Source organism: Notolabrus celidotus, chromosome 22, assembly GCF_009762535.1.
Source record: "Notolabrus celidotus isolate fNotCel1 chromosome 22, fNotCel1.pri, whole genome shotgun sequence".
Lineage (NCBI taxonomy): Eukaryota > Metazoa > Chordata > Actinopteri > Labriformes > Labridae > Notolabrus > Notolabrus celidotus.
In genome coordinates, this window is record NC_048293.1 from 20,901,470 (window position 1) to 20,921,597 (window position 20,128).

General features: G+C 38.9%; 2 protein-coding genes and 1 long non-coding RNA gene across 5 annotated transcripts in view; 1 reads left to right on the forward strand and 2 right to left on the reverse strand.

Annotated features, from left to right (window-relative positions):
- Positions 1-394: 394 nt before the first annotated feature.
- LOC117806046 lies at positions 395-16,548 on the reverse strand. The gene is made up of 3 exons (XR_004629588.1): positions 16,343-16,548; positions 13,595-13,640; positions 395-859 (listed from the first exon to the last, which is right to left on the reverse strand). It is a non-coding gene; the product is annotated as an uncharacterized LOC117806046 (long non-coding RNA).
- On the forward strand, positions 15,907-19,146 carry mrpl33 (mitochondrial ribosomal protein L33). Its single transcript, XM_034674712.1, has 4 exons — positions 15,907-16,029; positions 16,239-16,257; positions 16,373-16,479; positions 18,648-19,146. The coding sequence occupies exons 1-4, from the start codon at positions 16,008-16,010 to the stop codon at positions 18,695-18,697; spliced, it is 198 nt and encodes a 65-aa protein (XP_034530603.1). The 5' UTR covers positions 15,907-16,007; the 3' UTR covers positions 18,698-19,146.
- The window catches only part of rbks (ribokinase), a 48,248-nt gene continuing 47,055 nt past the window's right edge, over positions 18,936-20,128 (reverse strand). For all 3 annotated transcript variants that reach the window (XM_034674711.1, XM_034674709.1, XM_034674710.1), the window contains exon 9: positions 18,936-19,898. In XM_034674711.1, the coding sequence (XP_034530602.1) occupies positions 19,725-19,898 (174 nt within the window). In that variant the 3' untranslated portion in view covers positions 18,936-19,724. The remainder of the gene's footprint in view (positions 19,899-20,128) is intronic.

The following is a 20,128-nucleotide window of genomic DNA, read 5'->3' on the forward strand; positions in this document are numbered from 1 at the left end:
TTTAAGATAGCTGTTCTGACCACAAACTGGCCATGTGCCCTTTAACCCATGACATCACTGAGGAACAAAACATGCCTTTTTTTCCATTGTTGGCACTGAGAAACCATTGCAGTCTTTAACTCATGTGCTGCTGGTTTACAGACATTAAACCCTGTTAAGCATTTCTCTCCAGGGTCAGGGTTTTAATAATACATGTGCAGCCTTTTCCTTAAGATGGTAGCCACAGCTTGATGGCCTTTACGGTAAAAGCACTTTTTCCTCCACAGCTGTTCCTCTGTTTCTATTTGAGTTTTATGCCAGACGTGGTCATTTCTGTGGAACAAAGTGAGTGGAAAATACTGTATTCCTCTTTGGGAATACAACTATAATTTATGTCCTGTGTTTATTTCTGAAGGTCAAATGACTGTCCAGTGTTGTTTGACTGGAGTCTCTTTATATTAGCCACAATGACCAGAGAGAGTACAGTTTTTATTGACTTGTGAAAATGCTCCATCAGCTGTACCAGTGAGTTTAATGTCGTTCTTGTCATCTCTATATTCCCACTTCTTCCTTTATATCTGACCTTTTTATCCTTTTGCTTCATATCTCCATGTACATCTTTACTCCTGGGTCTGAAAAGAGGACGGAGCAATAAATTAGAAATAAAGTCAGATGACTGAGAAACATCTTTTGAATCACCCCTTTATTTTACTTAAAACTCTTCTTTAAGGGGCGCTGGTTTAGTGCAGTGGTTGAGTTGCATGCCCTGTGCACAGAGGCCATAATCCCAGGAGGAGGGGGTGCAGGTTTTCATCCAACCTGTGGCTTCTTGCAGCTTGTCCTTCCCTGCACTCACTGTTTTCCCACTTTCCTCTCTGCCCTGCTCAAAGGACCCCCCCAAAATAAATAAAGAAATAAGTAATAAATAATAAATAAATGAATAAATGAGCTGTAAAAAAAAAAAAGTAATAATTAAATACATAAATAAGTAATATATAAATAAATAAATAAACAAATTAAATACATTCTTAAATAAATAAATACAATTACATTGCTTAAATACAATTAAATTAAATAAAGTAAGATAGAATAAAAAAATACAACAAAAAAAAAAGTCTTTATTTATTCAATATCCAAATCTGGATTTCCATGTCTTGATTTTGATCCAGATCTTATTTTTGGTCGTATTTCCGTTTTATTTCTTGGCTGTTGATTTTTTGTGTTTGTTTCCTTTTTTGGAAACACTTTGTGGCCTACTTTTTAAAAAATTGCTGGACCTTTTTTTTTTTTTATCCCTTTTTATCCATTCATTATTTACCAGCAGAGAAACAACAGAGGGCAGCAGAGTCTTGTGATGCAATCAATAGACGTCCTCACCAGACCACTGTATCTCAGTAACACAGGAAACAGAGCTGATTTAATAAGAGCAGTAGGAAACACAGCATGCCTCGGTGGCCCTCGTCACTAGCTTTCTACGGAAGCAAAGCACTTAGCCGAGTGATGGAGCCTGACCAGCCGCGGCCAAGATTAACGGAGGCAGGGGGCCTCAGGGTGCTACTTCCTCTCCTCCCTCTCTTGGCAGTGGTATAATTGCTGAGGTTGCCTAGCGACCGGAAGCATGGAAACAGAAGGTGTCACTTGTTACCTCAGAGCTGAATTTAGCCCAATTGTAAAATAGCCACAGAAGGATCATGAGGGGGGTTGAGTTGCTAAAGATAGCAGAGGAAAGCAGGAGGAGATGGCATCAAAAAATAGACTGAGGTCACTATGAGAGCCGTTGATTCATGACGAGATATTGTTTGACTGGGCACATTCGATTATGGAAGCAGACAGGAGAATAATACAACTAAAGACAATGAGATCCAACTGTCATACTAACACTAACTCATCTCTTTACTGCATCTCTGCAAAGAGATGACTGAATATGAGTAAGCTAAGCAAAAAGGGTGTTCAGTCACTTAAAGAAAATAACATAATTCAATCCATGACTTCACTCATCCGTCAGGAGTCGGGTTTAGGATGGTTTAGATGATCACTACATGGATAACGTCTGACTCAGGGAGTTGAACTTTAAGCATTTAACTGGACGTCTACAAACACAAAGACTCTGAGCTATGACAAAGAGTCGCTTCCATAAGCAGCAGAGATAGCAAACATGCTCATTCCTCAGATGTCCCAGCGACTTTAAACACATGCAGGTAAACTCTGTCTGATGTTTTTGCTTTGCTTATTTGAGGTGCTGTGTTGCTTTGCAAGCGTGACTAACTTAAACACAATTCAGCCCTTAAGGATAAACAACATCCACAAAACAAAGCTGACCTGCCGCTGTGAAACTTTGTCGCCACACAAACTGGTTATAAAATCAGTTTTCACAAGCTAACGCCTACATTGACATCAACAGAGTGTTAGCTCGTCAATTCCAGTGGTTTTTAAAGGTACAGTGTGTAGAAATGAGAATATTCAGCGATATCTAGCGGTCGGTTTCTAGGTTGAAACGCTCCCCTGCTCACCCCTCTGTCAGTGAAGTGATGGTGGCCTTTGAGGACAAGAAGCTCCTGTGATGCATGATAATTATGATCCTCAATCTATCAAGATTTTACCAACAAAAACACGTCCACGCACTGAATACAGAATGCTGTTACCAGTTTGTCCACTCTGTGTTACTGTAGAAACACGGTGGTGCAAGATAGCCGCCTCAGTGGAGAGGACCTGCTCCTCAAAAAGGATCATTCTACAGTAACAAAATCAAACAATTTCTGTATTCAGGTGAGTGTACACTAATTCAAACATACTTATGAATATTAAATTAAATTTCTACCAATTTCTACTACACACTTTACCATTAATGTAACATGAGGGTTTGATGGGTGATAGTTGGATCACTCTATTAATAAGAAACAGCAGGATGGAGACGGATAACTTTCTTGAAGCACTTTACTTTTTAGCACACTGGATCGGCATAACAACACACCTCCTTGTCACTCTATCACATGTTTTAGAACCAACCAATGAGAGGCCAGGATGACCGAGCTCCAGGTAAATGTAATTAGAGCCACAGAAGTACATTCAACACGTTTGGTCCCAACTAGATGACGCTGTAGAAATAATTATAACAACATACATACACAAATAATAACTTACATAAACTTGTAAATAGTGACCATATAAATAATATAAACATATTTTAATCTTAACTCAAATTCCAAACTGTCTTTCCTATTAAAGCTTACATTAAGATAAACAATTTCCCTCCACATACTGAATCCAGAGCTTTCTTTGATTTAGAAAAACAGAAACCTGCTGTGTTCTTTATTTTTACCTGTATGCAACAAGACATCATCCTTCAGTATTTTCATACACCTTATTTGCTTTGTACCACTTCTTACGTATGAATCAACACAACAAGTGTTGGTTGCGTTGATTTTGGCGACCCCTGTGGACAAAGTGGTTCATTTTAACTATTTGTGGATTTTGTCCTGTATGTGTAAGGAGAGCAGTGAAGTATATCACTTGGGGCTGACGCAATGCATCAGCATTGATGATAACTGTCCTTAAAACAATCCTAAGAACATTGATTTTGTGTTAAAATTAAGCATAGTTAATACAGTGCAACTACCTGGTTTATAGAAGGGGGACAGCAGTTGTTCTTTACACTCGATACCACTCTCTATTAAATGGATGGAAGATAAAGAACAAGAAGAAGCAGCAGAAGAAGCAAACTTAGGATCCAGCTAGCTAGCTTTTACTGCAGGAAATGGCTTTTACGACTCGGCAAATCACATCGAAGGAGATGACAGATGAAAGCGAGGTATTCTACACACATCTAAAAAGAAGTTTTCTCAACAGTTTTGGAGATTTGTGGATTACGTAAAAAAGATGGGGTGTTCGTCTGCAACGTAGATTCACGTGCAGAAGAAGACGGTGGGGTTTCATTTAACAAAAAAAAAAATCTAACTTTGAACAACATTAAAAATGAATGATATGTAAATCAATTGCATTTATCAATAATGTTTTTAATACTTTTATTGTGCAAAACATTATGTTATCATGTGTCTGATTGAACACACCAACCATCAGTAACAGATTGATTCCTTATCGTCTTGAAAGCAAGATATCATCAAACCCTGGCTTCATCCTTATGTTTGTCTTCTCATCCAGTCCTTTCACTGCTTGTCTGTCTCTGCATGCTCCCACTCTTCTACACTTATCTCCCCATTATTATCCCCTCGTCTCCTCCTCCCCCTCCTTTTCTTCTCTGCATATTTGCGCGCATCAACATCTCTCTTACCCCCATCCTTCAGTGTTTTACTACCATTCACTCTCTTCTTTCCTGTTCCCTCTTTCAGTCCCATTATTTACCTTCCTGTAAAAATCTCAGTCACCTTCTCTTTGGGCTTCCTCTCCTCCCCTCCCTTCCCCTCTCTCTTCTACCATATACCTCCATCTCTGCCTCCATCTCTGGTGCGCACACAGCGGATGGCGGCGGCCCACTCAGTCCTCTCAGGGAGCAGAAGGTTTGTCCACTCCCACTCAGGCTTTGCGTCATGGAACAGGGAGAAATAGAGGCAGAGGAGAGAGAACAGATGGGAGGAGGACACACTGGCTGGCTGTTTTATAACATTACTCCTCACAACGCTGTGGTCATCACAACGACTATGTAAAGAAGCAGCCTATTGTAGACTCATCAAGCGGGTCTATATATAGTCTGAGCTGAATATAGAGGAACAGGAAGGGACACTTTTGGTGTGAAAAGCAAAATTTGCCCTACACTTTGAGAAAGGTTAGAGGGTTTACGCAGTGGATGCATCTCTGAAACTGCAATCCTTTTATAAAGACGACATGAATGATGTGTTTTTTTTATAACTCAGAGGATTTCAATCTGACATGATTCACTTTCATCAACTGATTCAACTTTGCAGACAACAACCTCACCCTCTCAGACCTGTTGCCTATTAGGAAATCCAATCCCAGGGCCTCACTATCACAAGATTGGAGTAACCATAGAGACTGGATGCACATCAGCTCATGACATCATGACTGACACAATCATCCCCGTTTACGCAAGTGGAAAGACCATTTTGCTATTATTGTTTTCATCTGCGCCCGCTCCTACCTCTGACTTTGAACAAGCATTGCATAAGATTTTGGATGCAGATGATGATAATAGAAACATTTTATAAACAGCACCGGTAACGCAGTATGTTCAAATGCAAATGTTGTTTACTGGATTTACACAAGAACAAAACAGAAATTAGATTTGTGGCGTCACGTAAGCCAGAGATTAGATCGTCTCATCGCAAGGAAGACCGTCAAACCATCAAATCTGGGTCGAGCTGAAAGCAAAAAAAAACACCCTGGGAGACAATTCCTAAAGATCCAGGATTAAGATACACAGACAGAGACAAGTTGCTTAAAAAGCTCCAGAGCAGAGTGTGATGTGATCAGGCAGCGTTTTCTGGAACAGCCTCCCCGATAATGAATTAAAAACAAGATGTAAGGATGGGTTTTGTCTGTAAGCAAGAATGTGTTTTGGTTCAGGGCTGAAATAAAAGTAAAGATGTGGGTGTGAAAGCATAATGAAACCTTTAAAAGTCCACACAATCAACCACCTACTACTTGTCAGAGGTGCAGATCTAAGGTTTAGTTTGATTTCAGCACCACAGGAGCTGCTGCAGTACCTGATTATGATCTCAAGAGTTAAAGCAGCCCTGAGTCGGCTGTGGCGGTCCCCTCTGACAAAAGCACAGATGGACTTCATGTAAAATCACATCGTACCAGTCCATCAATAATGGATTGCAGCTTTACCTTTAATATGACATACTAGCTTTTTTAAAATAGAAATAAAAAAAACTTTTTCTCTGTCTTGCAAAGTAAAAAATAAGAAGATACTCTCATGTCTCTTATATAAAGCTGCAGTCTGGTAAAAGTGTAGTTTCAGCCTCTTGGTTTCCAAAGTGAAGCCAATGCAAAGTGCTGAAACATGCAGTATTTCAAATGACCAGCAGGGGGACATGCCACTACTTTTAACAAGAAGTCTGATATTTAGGAGGATTAAAAGATCACAATTACCTCTTGGTTTCTTAACATTAATTTACATTAACCTAATGAGTTCCTAGTCTCTAGTTTCAAGTCTTCTTGAATGAGATGCTTTAAGTGTATTACCCACAGGGGATCCTGGTCAGCTCTGCCCTTGGTTCAGAAACCGGCCTGAGAACAAGCACGGCAGCTAAGCTACAAACCACTACAAACGGGGTCAACTCTATTGTGTGATTTATGTGAATTTAGAGAAACTCTAATCCCAAATGTCTTTTTAAGTGTCAATCTATTCAGACATTTCTTAGCACTTTACTTTGTGGTTGGCTTTGCACTTTTTTCACCTATCGCCTCCTGGAGGAAACCAGTCGTCTGGTTCATACTTTAATTTATGGCTCATTTCAGGCTAAAAAAACATGATAGAGAGACGAATTTGCTACCTATGTTTGTCATGACAACAATGTTTAATGCATAATCCAAATATGACATAACTGTGGCATTGAAAAGATAGAAGAAGACGGCTTCAGTGACAATGCTGAACTCAAGGTTTCCAAACATTAGCCTTCAAACTAACAGGCAACATTACATAAGCTGCATCTACTTGTTCTTGTTGTGCAGAGTCTCTTAATAATGAAGGGAGATAGCTTGCTTGGTTTAATCAAAGCTTATAAAATTCTGAGTTTTGTTGTCATCATGAGGTTGTCAGGCCAGAAACATTGCAGGAGTCACTGCTCTCAAAACTATGACCCCGCACAAAACCTCCAACCTCTGTTTTTAACATGAGGTTTTAATATACATCCAAGTAATAAAACATTCATCATTGAGCTTTGACAGTGATGATAGTCATGCTGTGTTACCTGTGGACAGAGACTGGCTGTTTGCCCTGTATCTCTAAACTCTGTGAACCAGCTGATGTTGCTTCATAAACACCACTGCAGATTATTGTAGAACCTTTCATGAACACCCATTCCACACCAAACAAATCGATGATAACTAACCTGCAGCTGAAGGAGAGCAGTGTAGACGGATCAGAGTTTTTACTGCCCTCGTTTTACTTTCCTGCTGGAGATCAGGTTAATGTGACCTTTTCCGTCTGGAGGCCTCTGAGTCACAACACGGCTGTGCTAAACTGAAAGCTTTAATCAACTACAACTTTCTGCACAAAGCTGCATCATCATGACAGCTGCCTAAGGTGCAGGTGCTGAGACCAGGACCACCTGTGATGTGGGAACTGTCTGGGGCACTGACAGATCTGCTCAAGGTTACTAATACTGTACCAACAAACACTTAAACCTGATATGGGACTGATGACAGGCTTCTTAGTTTATTTAACAAAGTTCATTTTAATGTAATCTGATATTTCACACGCAGCTAACTTGGAGTATCACAGGTAACATGCTGTGTAGGTCATAAAGCCCGCCTCCTCCATGTTAACAGATGGGACATGGGTCAAACTTTGAAATCCAAATACACTTTTATCAAACATAATATAGTTTGTTTCTGTTTTTTTTTTAAGTAAACTTAAGACTTACCTTTTTAATCTAGCTTTTAATTTGGAGTAATTTATTTTAGCCCTGGACTGCATTATTATTATTATTATTTCAATAATTGCTTTAACATTTATTAATCTTATTTAATTATTTATTTATCTATTTATTTCCTGTATTCATCTGATCGTATCAATGCTACCTTATTTTAAACTTTTCTATCCACTCTTGTTTATTTTATTAATTTTACTGTATAAATTAAATTTTATTTCATCTTATTTTTAAGTGTTTTATTTATAATAATGCCTTTTTTAATTTTACCATTACTGTTGTTTTCCGTCTCTGTCGTTTTGTGAAGCCCTTTGGGCTGCATGTTTATATGTATGAAAGGTGCTATATAAATAAAGTTGAGTTGAGTTATCATAAAAAGTCTGCATCATGCTGATTTACATTCGAATAATCAGTTTTATACAGTAAGAGGTTTAGTTTTAAATAGTCATTTGGTATAACGCATAATTACCCTGCTTTCTTACAAATCACCTGGCGTGTCGAATACTTGATTCTGATTGGTCGAAACCAACGATGCCAAGAACAACCAGATCACACTGGTCACATCAAACCAGTCCGTGAAAAGGAGTCACATTTATAAAGTGTATTATTTCACCTCTTCCTGTTGACACTGTGGCAAAATGTTAGGATTTGTCACAATATTTATCCAATTTGCAGTATCTTCATGATCCCCAGAGGATGAACCTTTATGTTCTGCTATCACTGTGCATCCTCAAGTGGGTTTTGCACCACTGTTGGACCACTTTTCATTTAACATTACAAGCAGAAGTCTCAAAAGAAGATACCCAGGTACTCTGCAGAATATGTTTGTGGCCACTGACTGTCCCTCTGATGTGATAACTTCTCATATTCTGGGTTGTAGGGGATATTTCACCACCTTCACATTCATTTTATTTGTTTGTTTTAAACATGGACTCATTTATCTTTCTTTGAATGCCCTCTATTTCTGGACAACATGCAGAAAGCTAAACTGGTCCAGTCCTGTCGAGGTGAAGGGATAAAATCGCCCTCTGAAAACCATCTATTGTTATGTATTCTTTCCTTTATATAAGAGCTAATAGGGCATAGCGCTGACGCAAGCTGGGGAGTTGTGAACCAGTGTGTGGTGTTTGGAGCCTCTGACTCTGTGTGTGTGAGTGAGTCATCGTGTCACCTACTGTGATCAGGTTGGTAGGTCAAAAGAACAGCAAACTGTTGCTGTGACAGCTAATAATATGCAAGTTTGGAGGAGGTGGACAATGTGATTTTGCGTGTGTGTGTGCGTGCGTGCGTGCGTGTGTGTGTGTGTGTTTGCTGGTGTGTGTGTGTTCAGGTGTTCTATGGAGCTGAGCACATGCTGCTTTGAAATATCATTAAAAATCAAGCAGCCGAAGCAATCAGCCACAGGGAGTATGCACTTCAGCAACAAGTGCTGCAGTTGGTAATTACATTAGACCTTACTCAGAATTAGAAACTACATGAATGAGTACGTCATGTTAACAATGTAAGGTGAACAGCATGTAGACTTCTGCCATTGTTTGATAAGCTACTTCGGAAATATAGAGCGCTAACATGTTATTTAGCTTTAAGTATCCTCAAGCTTTCACCTCGGGAAATGCAGCAAGCTAAGCCACTGCGACTCGGCGACAGTAGTTTGCTATATCTAAGGTAGATGCTTTTCCATTGTTCCCTCTATGTCAAATTCAATGCTATTTTTATTGTTTTAATGTGATCTGGACAGCTCAGTAATTAAACTCAAAACAATATTTTCAGTTTGAATGTTATCAAGAACTTCTCCAATGTGTCTCTTATCACCGCCAGACTTCCACCAGATCCGTGTCCGATCCGTCTCCGATCCGCTGCAGTCCGGCTCCGTGCTCTCTTGTCCATCAACACACACCATTTGCGTTTTCAGAATGCAGCATGGAGTAGAACCCCCAGACAGCTGGAATCATGTGACCACGTTTTTCCACTGCATTAATTAATATCTGACTTCTCTCCTCATTCATGTTGTCTCTCAGGTCCTCAGAAAACCTCTGACGTGATGACTCAAAGCCTGGCTCTGACAGTTTGTTGTCATAGTTAAAGGTGACATATCATGCAAAATTGACTTTTTAATGGTTCTCTACCTGAAATATGTGTCCCTGGCATGTCTACAAACCCCCCGGAAATGAAAAAAATCCATTCTGCCCCTGTTCTGATTTCTCCACCTTTCTGTAAATGTGTGCTGAAACGAGCCGTTTCAGTTTTCAGTGTTTTTCATACATCACAATGCCATCCGGTCTGTAACGGAAGTCAGAGCTCGGAGCTTGTTCAGCCCATAGACTGTATAAAATACAACTCAACTCCTCCTCCGTTTTTCATTATCTGCACACGTGTGCTAACAAGGTGCTTAGGAAAGAGGCATGCTAGTTGTAGGCTGTCTTAATAAACACAAAGGTCGGTTTTACTCCCCACGTCTGCAGATTTGAAGATCTAGTGGATGATTTTTATTTTTCATGGAAAAGTGCTAGCGCTAGTTAGCATAGCCACATAGCTACATGTTCATCGCTGTGTACCAAGACACACGTCGACATACTGACAAATAAAACAACAAGAAACACAAAATCTGTGACCAACCCTTCAGAAAGGTCCTGCTGCAGGCGGCTTTCCGTCAGGATCATAGCTGATGTTCTTGTTATTATTTTTATTTTATTTTATTTGTATGTCTTATTCTTATGCCTTGTACAAAGAGAGCACAGTTTACCAAAGTCAAATTCCTTGTGTGTTCAAGCATACCTGGCCAATAAAGCTGATTCTGATTCTGATTCTGATTCTGATTAGATTAACGTGCTGGAGAGCCGAGGCCACATCCACTTCCTGAGGGGGCGTGGTCAGAGAGCTCATTCTCATTTAAAGGCACAGACACAGAAAACAGCCTGTTCTGAGCAGGGGTGAAAAAGAGGGGTTTACAGGCTTGCCAAAATCTGATTTCAAAGTGTTTTTTTGAGCATAAACTTCAAAGACATGTTTTGGGGACCTCTTAGACCAATATATTTTGATGAAAAAGAGCATAATATGTCACATTTAAGTGAAAAAACATCTAACGATAACACAGAGTGTTTTATTCTGATAAATTATCCGGATGTTTTAATTTTGTTTTGGTGTTGTTGCAGACGGTTTAAGAGCTACCAGAAACTCACACTAATGTTGGTGTAAGTGGACACTTTATTTGGACAGTGCATTTCTTTGTCATTAGAAAGCTCAGTCATCAGAAAGCCCCACTTCAAATATAACAAACTATTAATACAATAATGAAATAGGAACAGACCAAAGCACATCAGCTTCCAGTGTGAGTTGGAAACAGACACCCGTGGTAATGGATCATAGCATTGTGCCCAATTATTAGCATCCATAACTACTGAAAACTTGAATTTATTATCTTTCTTGAGGAGGCCATCTTTATGAACTATACTGCAGCCGGTCACCAGAGGGAGCTCAAAATATTTTGGCTACACTTTTAGGGAGCTGTCATGTTGTCCAACTTATTAGTCAATGGTTGGTTGAAATAGTTTTTAAAGCCACGTTGCTGTAAATCAAAATAATAACTGATCATGCAATTGTGTGAATTTAAAAGTTTAAAGGACTGATTGATCAATAACTTACTAATTATTTTGATCATATAAACACAGAGGAATAAGTTAAATCTATGAAACAGAAACAATCTTGAATCCTTACTGTGCATCGTTATGCATGTTGGGATTTAAGTGAGCAGTGAAATACTTTTTACACGTGAAGCCTTAAAGTAGAAAAATGTCAAATTTAAGTTACACAAAATGTAAAAGTATTTAATATTCTTACAGTTCTGGTCTCATTGTTAATACAGACTCTTTACGGATGTGTCCTTAATAACTTATAATCCTATCTTTGTAAATTGATTAGGTTGTTTATTTGTTTTCTTGATCATAAACTGCAAGACCTTAAAATAAAGAAGCACAGGACCCTGTCTATTAATTTATGGTAGATGGTTTTGATGGTTTTGATAAGAACCTGAGCTCAAGTGTTGAAAGTAAAGATTAGTGTTTGAGTGATAGAGAAGCAGGGAAATAATAGGTTGTAAAAGAAAAGAAAGAGCATTTGAGATAGAGTGAAGAGTATAAGTGCAATGAAGTGGGAGAAGAAAAGAGTAGCTAACGTCCGGAGTGGCTGTGGAAAGTGCTGAGTGGGTGGGGAGGTGGAGGAGGAGATGGAGGAGGAGAAGAGCTGAAGATGGAGCTAGTGGTCTCAGCCTCCTTCTCAGAATTATCCCTCAGTGACGTACACTCCTCCACTCACATCCTGACAGCTGCTCCCTGCCTGGTTACAGAGCTCCTCGGACCGTCCAATAACATTCAGGCTCATTTCCGCTTTAATGTGCGGCTTTCCCCCCACCGGGTTTACCAACACAGCTCCATTTAGGCTCATTAGTTCACCTACTACTTTTTGTTCTCATCTAATCCAGGCACTGGTGGGACCTTGGTGTCGCATAAACGCTGGATAGATCTGATTTTTTCTGAAGAGAAGCTGTGAGGGAGAATAAGCTGGTATTCTTTCTCCACTAGTATCGAGCATTGTTCTTCCTGAGTGACGACATGAAGACAGAAATACACCGGATGTTGGAGAGATAGTTGGAGGGCCCTCAGTGATTTAAGAGAAATGCTTTCCCTGTTTTCATAATGTGTCTCTTACCATTAAAGCACTTCAGCAACATAGGAATGACATAATACTCTTGTCAGAAGTCCCTTAAAACATCTAAAAGGCTGTATGATACACACCAAGAGTGACACAGACATATTACAAAACCAGCCTACTCTGATCTTTAAACCTCTGCACTGTTTTTACATTTTTAAGGTCTAAATGATTAAAATACAACAACAGTTTTAGAAATGCTGCAGAGGATTTCTTCAGCCAGCGACCCTTATACAGGCAGTAATGGTTGCAACTCAATATTTCATCAATCAAAGTTTGCATTTATTGCTTTTTATCCATTCATACAGGGATGCAACTAAATGTGTGCAGCATTTGAGTCATAATAATCTAGAGTGATACGTTAATGTACCAAGTGGATTTGAGGAAGTCAGAGTATCCAGAGGGATGCATGCACGAGGAGGGCATGCAAACTCTGCACAGAAAAGCTGAATAGCCGAAAATCTAACCAGGATCCTTATTACTGTGGGGCAACAGCGCTAACCACTGCACCACCGTGCCGCCTTTAAAATCCTGGTTAAAGATGTTCTGTATCTTGTTGGTAAAGTGGCAAAGTAGAACGGAAAAGTAAGTGTGTTGTGTTAAGTACTCTACCTCTATAGTCCTGTGATGTACTTGTGCTTGGTTTGTACATAAACTGATGCTTCTTCTTACCTCTACTTCTAATCATAGTCTGTATAAATAATGGACGTAGTATCCGTGGCATCACCAATCTGTTTCCGAGGCGCTGTTTTGAGGCCAATCGTCGGCGGCAGCCATATTGGAAATGTTGAACTCAACATAACTTCTGTCAAGCGAGTGTGACGTAAAGAGGCGGGCTTTGAGTCTCCTAGCCAATAGCTACAGTGTTCCCACCTGTCAATCAAGTCAGCTGTGCCTCTCGTAATGGAAAACTCATAATCTTAATGTTTATTTCTGCTGTAAAGATCGGCTTTTTTAAATTTGTGTGGTTTCCAGTACTTCCGGAGTCAGCCTCAAGCGGATCCTTGATGATGCAGTTTTTAGCACTTCCGCATTGGCTTCAATTCTCACAGCCGGAAGTTGCTGCTTGTATCAAATGTCATAAGATTGAAAGCCTTTATTTGTATTGTATGACAGGATACAACAAAATTAAGACAAAGTCAAAACTGAATTCTGCTGCTGTACGGTACAAATTGTACTTAAGGTTGCTTATAATGACAGACAAAGGTCAGTCTACATGGTAAGTACCTTAACCTTCATATTTTGATTACATGTCTACAAAAAATAGAATAAAAAATGGACGCAAAACTTTTACCTCCAAACCCTCAAAGAATTTTCCCATTTTGACTTTTGTAGTTTACCTCAATGAGAAATGGATCTGAAGACATCTTCTGCCGCCGGCGCTGCCTGAAAACAAATAAGATGGATAAGATGAAGTAAATAAATAAGATAAATCCTTACAAAACATCTGCCAATCAATACAGCTTATCACATCTTTGCTGTTGACTTATTCTTTGGGGAAGCAACAGTTTTAATTCAATTTAAGAATGATTGATTCTTTATCAAAACAACTTGATTAAAAGTTGATAATTAAAATGATTAGATATCGTGAGCTCATCATTGGCTTCCGGTGCAGCATTCATACCTGTCACATTATCCCTGTCTGTAACTGATATGAAATCAAAGGGCAGGATGACTCAATACGTGAGAGTTCAGACGTCATGAGAGTGAAACCGGTCATTTGTAAATTCATTCAAATGTTTTTTTCTCAACATGCCCGTACAATGAAACCACTGCACGGGCTGTAAAAAGACAAATTAGATTTCCATTCTCATTGCAGCAGAGATTCTCTGCCATTGAACAAAAGACTATTAGGTTTCTTATTTGGAGGAGTTAAGGGGACTTCCAAGCTGACATGGTTTCTGTCCCATTCATCTGTCATAGTACTTTGAAAAAGAACAATCTGTGTGATCTTCTTTTTTGGTTTCAGCCCATTCATGAAATCTGAGTCTGCTTCCCTGAAGCCAGAGACATGATGACCAGGAAAAAAAAAATCTAAATTAATTATGTTAAAAGAAGTGAAATGAAGCTGAAAAATGAAAGTACCTGGAGTTGGAGAAACGTTTTATTGTTTTGGAAAGAAGAAACAATCGTGGAATGACTGGAAAAGACAAAGCCAGCTCTGAGTCATGCTGTCTGATACCAAGAAGAAAATCCTTTCATGATCACATCCAACACATCTTAATTTTACTATCCAATCTTTTTAAAACTCTCAACAGATGCTCATTTGTTTTCATGGCCACAAACAATGTCATACTGCAAAAAACATGCACCAGAGGAACTCTGTGACCCTGTGCTCAGACACAGCAGAGCAGGTTTGTTCAGAAAGAGAAGAATAAAGACAAACAGACTTTCTACAGAGTGTTCATGGAAAAAAAAATAATCCTCATTGTCTCAATTATCATGTGAGTACTCTGTGTGCAGACCTCGGGTTTCTGTTAGGTTGTGTGATTCTGGAGAGATGTTGAAACTTGAGAAATGAGATCAAGGTTTGGGTTCAGAGATGACTGACTGGAGGCAGATGTCTTTTTATACAGATTGATTAGAGTTAGATCATCGTCAGATATCCACTGATAGGAGTTCAATTTGCTTGCTCTGTTTACAGCCAAAACCCACTGAAACACTAATGAACAATTCTACTCTGAATATGAGTGGAAACCAGAACCATACCTATAACGAAAAAAGTATGTCCTCCTATAAATTCTGCCTTGTTTTCCGGCCTAATCTCAGTATAGATTACAATGGAGCCAATGTTGAAGTGCCTTTAGTCAGTATTCTTTTCAGAAATCAGTAGGAGGCGACTCTTGAGATTGCAAAAAGTTGTCAGATTGTACAGATCTACCGAAAAGGAGCTGACTTTTACTTTATTTATTACGTCAACAACATTTTTCTAAAGAGTTCACAGTCTCAGTTGCTCGTGTCTGATCTTCCTCAGCCCAGCATGAGGTTGGTTTGGGAGTTACCAACCCATTTATTTTAAAGTTGATGAAAAGCAGGTGAAAATGCCAAAAATTAGGCTCTTGAAGAAAACCCAAGAACCAGTTGGATATGCTCTTCTCATATAATGCAACCAATAACATCACATATGGCATAATCTTGGGAGTCTGTTCAAGCCTATTTTAGTGGTAAGAAAGCAGCCTACCTCTGTCCCTTATGAGCACGACAAAGACGAGGGAGAGTAACAAGGTCACAAGCACTTTAACCCACTGTGATCATAGGTGGCAATTGTGTCATGTAACACCTTCAATGCCACGGTTTTCCCATAGAGAGAGCCAGGGCTGTGCACGTTGTGTTGATAAGCAATAATAGGACTGCTGTCAGTGCATAAAGAGCTATTTGTAGAATTTGAAAAAAGTGTGATGGATTAGCTTTGCACAACCCGCCTTTAATGTTCAAACACACAACCTGCAAAGCACACAAGCTGCATGAGTCACAATGAGGCATTATCAATTTCACTCTTTTTAATAAGCAGTTAAACATTCCTCACATGAGATTTAATTAAAAACTCATGACTTTGTGCTAAGCTGAATGACTCCCAGCACTGATAAGGTTGAGTATTTTTGGAGTAGGTTTGGATTTGTGCGCTCCTGCTGTACTGTACCTTTAAGAAAACCCGGAAGTGCTTGTTAACCCGGAAGTAGAGATCGTTCAATGTGACTTACCCTGACTAACGTTGTTGTTAATGCTGCATGTGTTGGGTTTAAAGCCTTCAACATGTTCCTTACTACTGTTAACTGTAAGTATTATAATACTTAATGTGTTTAGCTGATTAAAGAGTTTGTTGTGCAACATTTACCTCAGATCGATAAGCTGCTGGCTCTGCGATGTAGTTAGCAAACACTGTGCTATATATTCACTTTCATTTATAATGACTATTTGGCTTGTTTACATCGCTTGTTTTATCACTTTTATCCTAATACTTCTCTCTTTTGTTTTATTTCTCAGTGGCCAAGGCTAAATCAAAGTAAGTGGGAGCTAACTGAGGTTTATCACTTTATGATAAGCTTTTGCAAAATATGTCCACATGCACTGAACAGAAAGTCACTCACTGTGATTCTCCTCATGTTGTCTCCTTTCAGGACCGTCCTGGTGCAGATGATGAGCGCTGCAGGGACAGGGTACTTCTTCAACACAAAGAGGAACCGTCTCAGAGACAAACTGGTGCTGCGCAAACATGACCCATTTGGTAAGAGCTGACCCCATGCTCTGCAGGTGTAACATGCACACAGGAACACTCTTATGTAGAAGTCTTTACTGAGCCTGTGTGAAATGAAAGAAAAATGCAAAGAGGAGTGACATTTTAAAAATGCATGAATGGTGAAAAGTGCAAGAAATAACTCAAATGTACAGTCCTAATCTGAATAGCATGGATACAGCTGAGTAAAATGCAGTTAGGTAATGCAAAGACAAGTTGGAACAGATGAAAGTAAGTAACGAGTTGTGCAAACAAACAAAACAACATTAAAACGGACTCAAACGTGCAAGACTGCAAGGCACAGTGCATGTCAGCTTAGGGTCAGTTATGGGACATAGATGTTGTTTTTGTGTGAATTCAGTATCTGAATATTGCATGCTGTTTTAAGAAGTAATAAAACAGAATAATTTGGGTAGAATTGAATGAATAGGGCAAAGAAAGAGTGCTAATATGTTTTAGGTCAGTTTCTGTGTCTATCACCTGTTCTTCATGTTTGAGGATTTTATTCACAAACATGTTTTAGATAGTAAACAAAAAAAGGGGAAGCCACAGGGGGGCTGTCTTCAGGCACACCAGCTCGAGTCAAGGAATAAATAATAATTAAAAAAAGGCTTTAATTCTTCCGGGCATAACGTATTAAAAGTAGTAAACAGAAAAAGGAAACGGCAACCTGTTTCGATCCTCACAGAGTCTTCATCAGGGCATGGTGAAACAATAGAAACAGGTGAGGTTCATTATATAGTATCACATGGCCTACAGGCTGAAAAATGCATCGGCATATAGACATTTCAGCCGTGCAGCCCCTAATCTCTGGAACTCCTTACCACTGAGTTATCCGAAACTCAGACTCTCTTCCAAATTTCAAGTCCCGCCACCCAACTTCTTAGAACAGCATGTTCTCTGTAAACTCCACAGGTACCTTTTTTTTTTTTTATTGTATTTCACCCTTCATTCATTGTGTTCTTTTCATATATTGTTTGTCTTATCAAGGGCTTTTTTTCCCATATTATTTGTTTTTATTATTGTAACATTTGTAAGGTGACCTTGCGAGTCCTGAAAGGCACCGATGATTAAAATGTTTTATTATTATTAGAAGAATATGGAGAGAAAGAAATGTGGAAGGACAGAAATACACTACATGGTACCATACAAACTTAATACAAGAGCTGTATAACATAAGTGGCCAGGGTAAAAAATCGCGATAAACAATACAAGAGTTGTTAAAAAGCCGTCACGTTAAATTTGTCAAACAAACAGGCAACATAAGCACAAAGAGACAACTGAACAAAGAATGAAAACTAGAAACATGTTTAAACTATTTTTTTCTGGGCCCCTGAAGTCCAAACAGCCCAGACTTTGGTTTTTGTTAACAACTTTTAATGATTCAAGGAAATAAAAGTAAAAAGAGGAAACACAAACCATCCCAAAGGAGCTACCTGACTCCCATCCTGCAGCTGGTTTTAACAGTAGTGCAGTATTATGTGGGCAGTAAGATCAGTTCTTATAATATATGATCAGGTTTGCAAACACATCTGTGTATAGGTCTGTTCTAACACCACAACATAATGCAATGTAATGTATAAGATAAGATAAGATAAGGTATTACTTTATTGATCCCGGGGGGGAATATCGGTTGTTGCAGCAACCCAGACAGAAGTACAATCAAGAATACGTTTAAATAAGTAAAACAAAAAATAAGTAAAAATAAAAATAGATAAATTAAGACAGAATACAAATTTAAGATATATACAAATGTTACAAATGGTTTAAATAGTGGTAATGACGGGCAGTATTAAAATGATTCAGTAGTGACAGGTTGACATTGTATGATTATGGTTTGGTTATGACAGATTAAGCAATATAATATAATAAATATGGGTATATAATATGACCCTATGAAGATAGAATAGTAGAAAGTACTATATAATAGTACCATGATAATGTATACTGTATGTGTATAATTACATTTTTAATAATTAAGTCTCATCACAGCTGTTAACTGAAGGTTCAGGAGTGAGGGAGTCATTAACAAAACTGCAGTAAGTCACCTTCTAAGAAAAATGTCTCCAGAAGCTCGGGCTCTAAATGTTACAACATTTTCATTCTCCTGTGCATGGTTTGTCTAAACAGAGTCCTCTTTCTGCTTTCTGTCTTTGCAGTGAACAAGCACGTCCTGTTCTTTGAGAAGAGGAAAATCAGATCCATTTAACAACACGCCAAAGTGCACGGACAACATAAACCTGCTGGGTTTACACAGACTATTTTTACTGTTGTTGGATTATAGAAGGTGTGTCGTCGGTCTGCGTTTCTGTTTGAATTGACTGACGTGCTTTGTGAGGATTTCTTCCTGGATCCATCTGAAGGCCTCGCTGCAAACCCAGACCTAACACCAACATAGTCTTCATCATCACGGCTGTAAGAAGACGACAAGAAGGAGACGACAAGACTTCTGTGTAAAAGTCAGGTTGTTTATTGAGGCTGCAGCCGTTTTGTTCTGAAGCTGTTGGAATGAATGTGAAGCAGTTCTCTACAGAATCACTGATTATGACACAATGTACAACTTAATATTTAAACTGGGTTCTTGTGTTTGAAACATGTATGAAATGTGGCCTAATTATGTTAACTAAATAAACTGAATCTATTCTGTGCAGTGAAATATGAACAGACTGTTATTTATCTGTTTAAACTCCCATGTTTTACAAAACCAAGAGCTGTAATCATCAAATGTTAGGCACTGATTATAATAAAATATCTTTACATTTGTAATCATAAAATCTTTTTCAACTTAATATCTAAAAAAATCAAACTATACATTTTTTACTTCAAGTTTTTTCTCAGAGGGAGCCCAGTTTACATGTCCACAAGACTGATGGCAGATTGAGACCTTAAGACTAAGTCTAGAACCTTACAGCAGCACCAAGGCTCGTCTAAACACCCCCAGCCTCGAGCCAAAAAGAAGCTACAAGCTCACTCTGAAGACTTCCAGAGATCCTGCTTAAGAGTGCAATTCCAAAGTCATCAAAACAGGATGTAAAGTTGCATTTTTTTAACTGCAAACTTAAGAAATTATAAGAGAAACTCATTTAAAAGTAATTAAAAGGTTACTTAAATCATACAGGATAGAAAATAAGAATAATTCATGCCGAGACTGATTTAACCTGATGTCAGTGAACACATCTGCATACACCAGACATATTTCAGCCTCACACAGGTCTCTGCTTCTGATTTCCCTCATCTCAGAATAGATCAGCTGGTAGGTCCTTCCTGTGTGGGTAAGACGCCTGTGTGCCAACCGCCCTCACGCTCACTCCTGCCACCTGATTGGCTCTGCAGGCCATCTGATCCAACGGCATTGTGGGACACACAGCCATGTAAAACGCCAGCGCTCCAATAAAGCTGTCTCCGGCACCCTGTGAGGAAAATATATCACAACGATGCTTTATTAAATTTAAATTAATCCGCTCCTCTGAGTCCGTCTGCAGCACCGCCTCACTCAGCAGAAACATCAAACCTACAGATGCAGGGTTAAGAGAGGGTAAGCAACAACAAAAAAAACAGTGTAGAAATGATTGAGTGTATTTTGAAGTTTTAAACCTTGTTGATAAAACAGGATGGGGATTCTCTTCTTAAACGGTCAACA

Excerpts from the sequence above, each read along its gene's own strand:
- mrpl33 (XM_034674712.1), top strand. The coding sequence starts at position 16,008 with ATGTTCCTTACTACTGTTAACT. Across the intron at positions 16,480-18,647 it reads GCGCAAACATGACCCATTTG|TGAACAAGCACGTCCTGTTC; the intron begins GTAAGAGCTGAC and ends CTGTCTTTGCAG.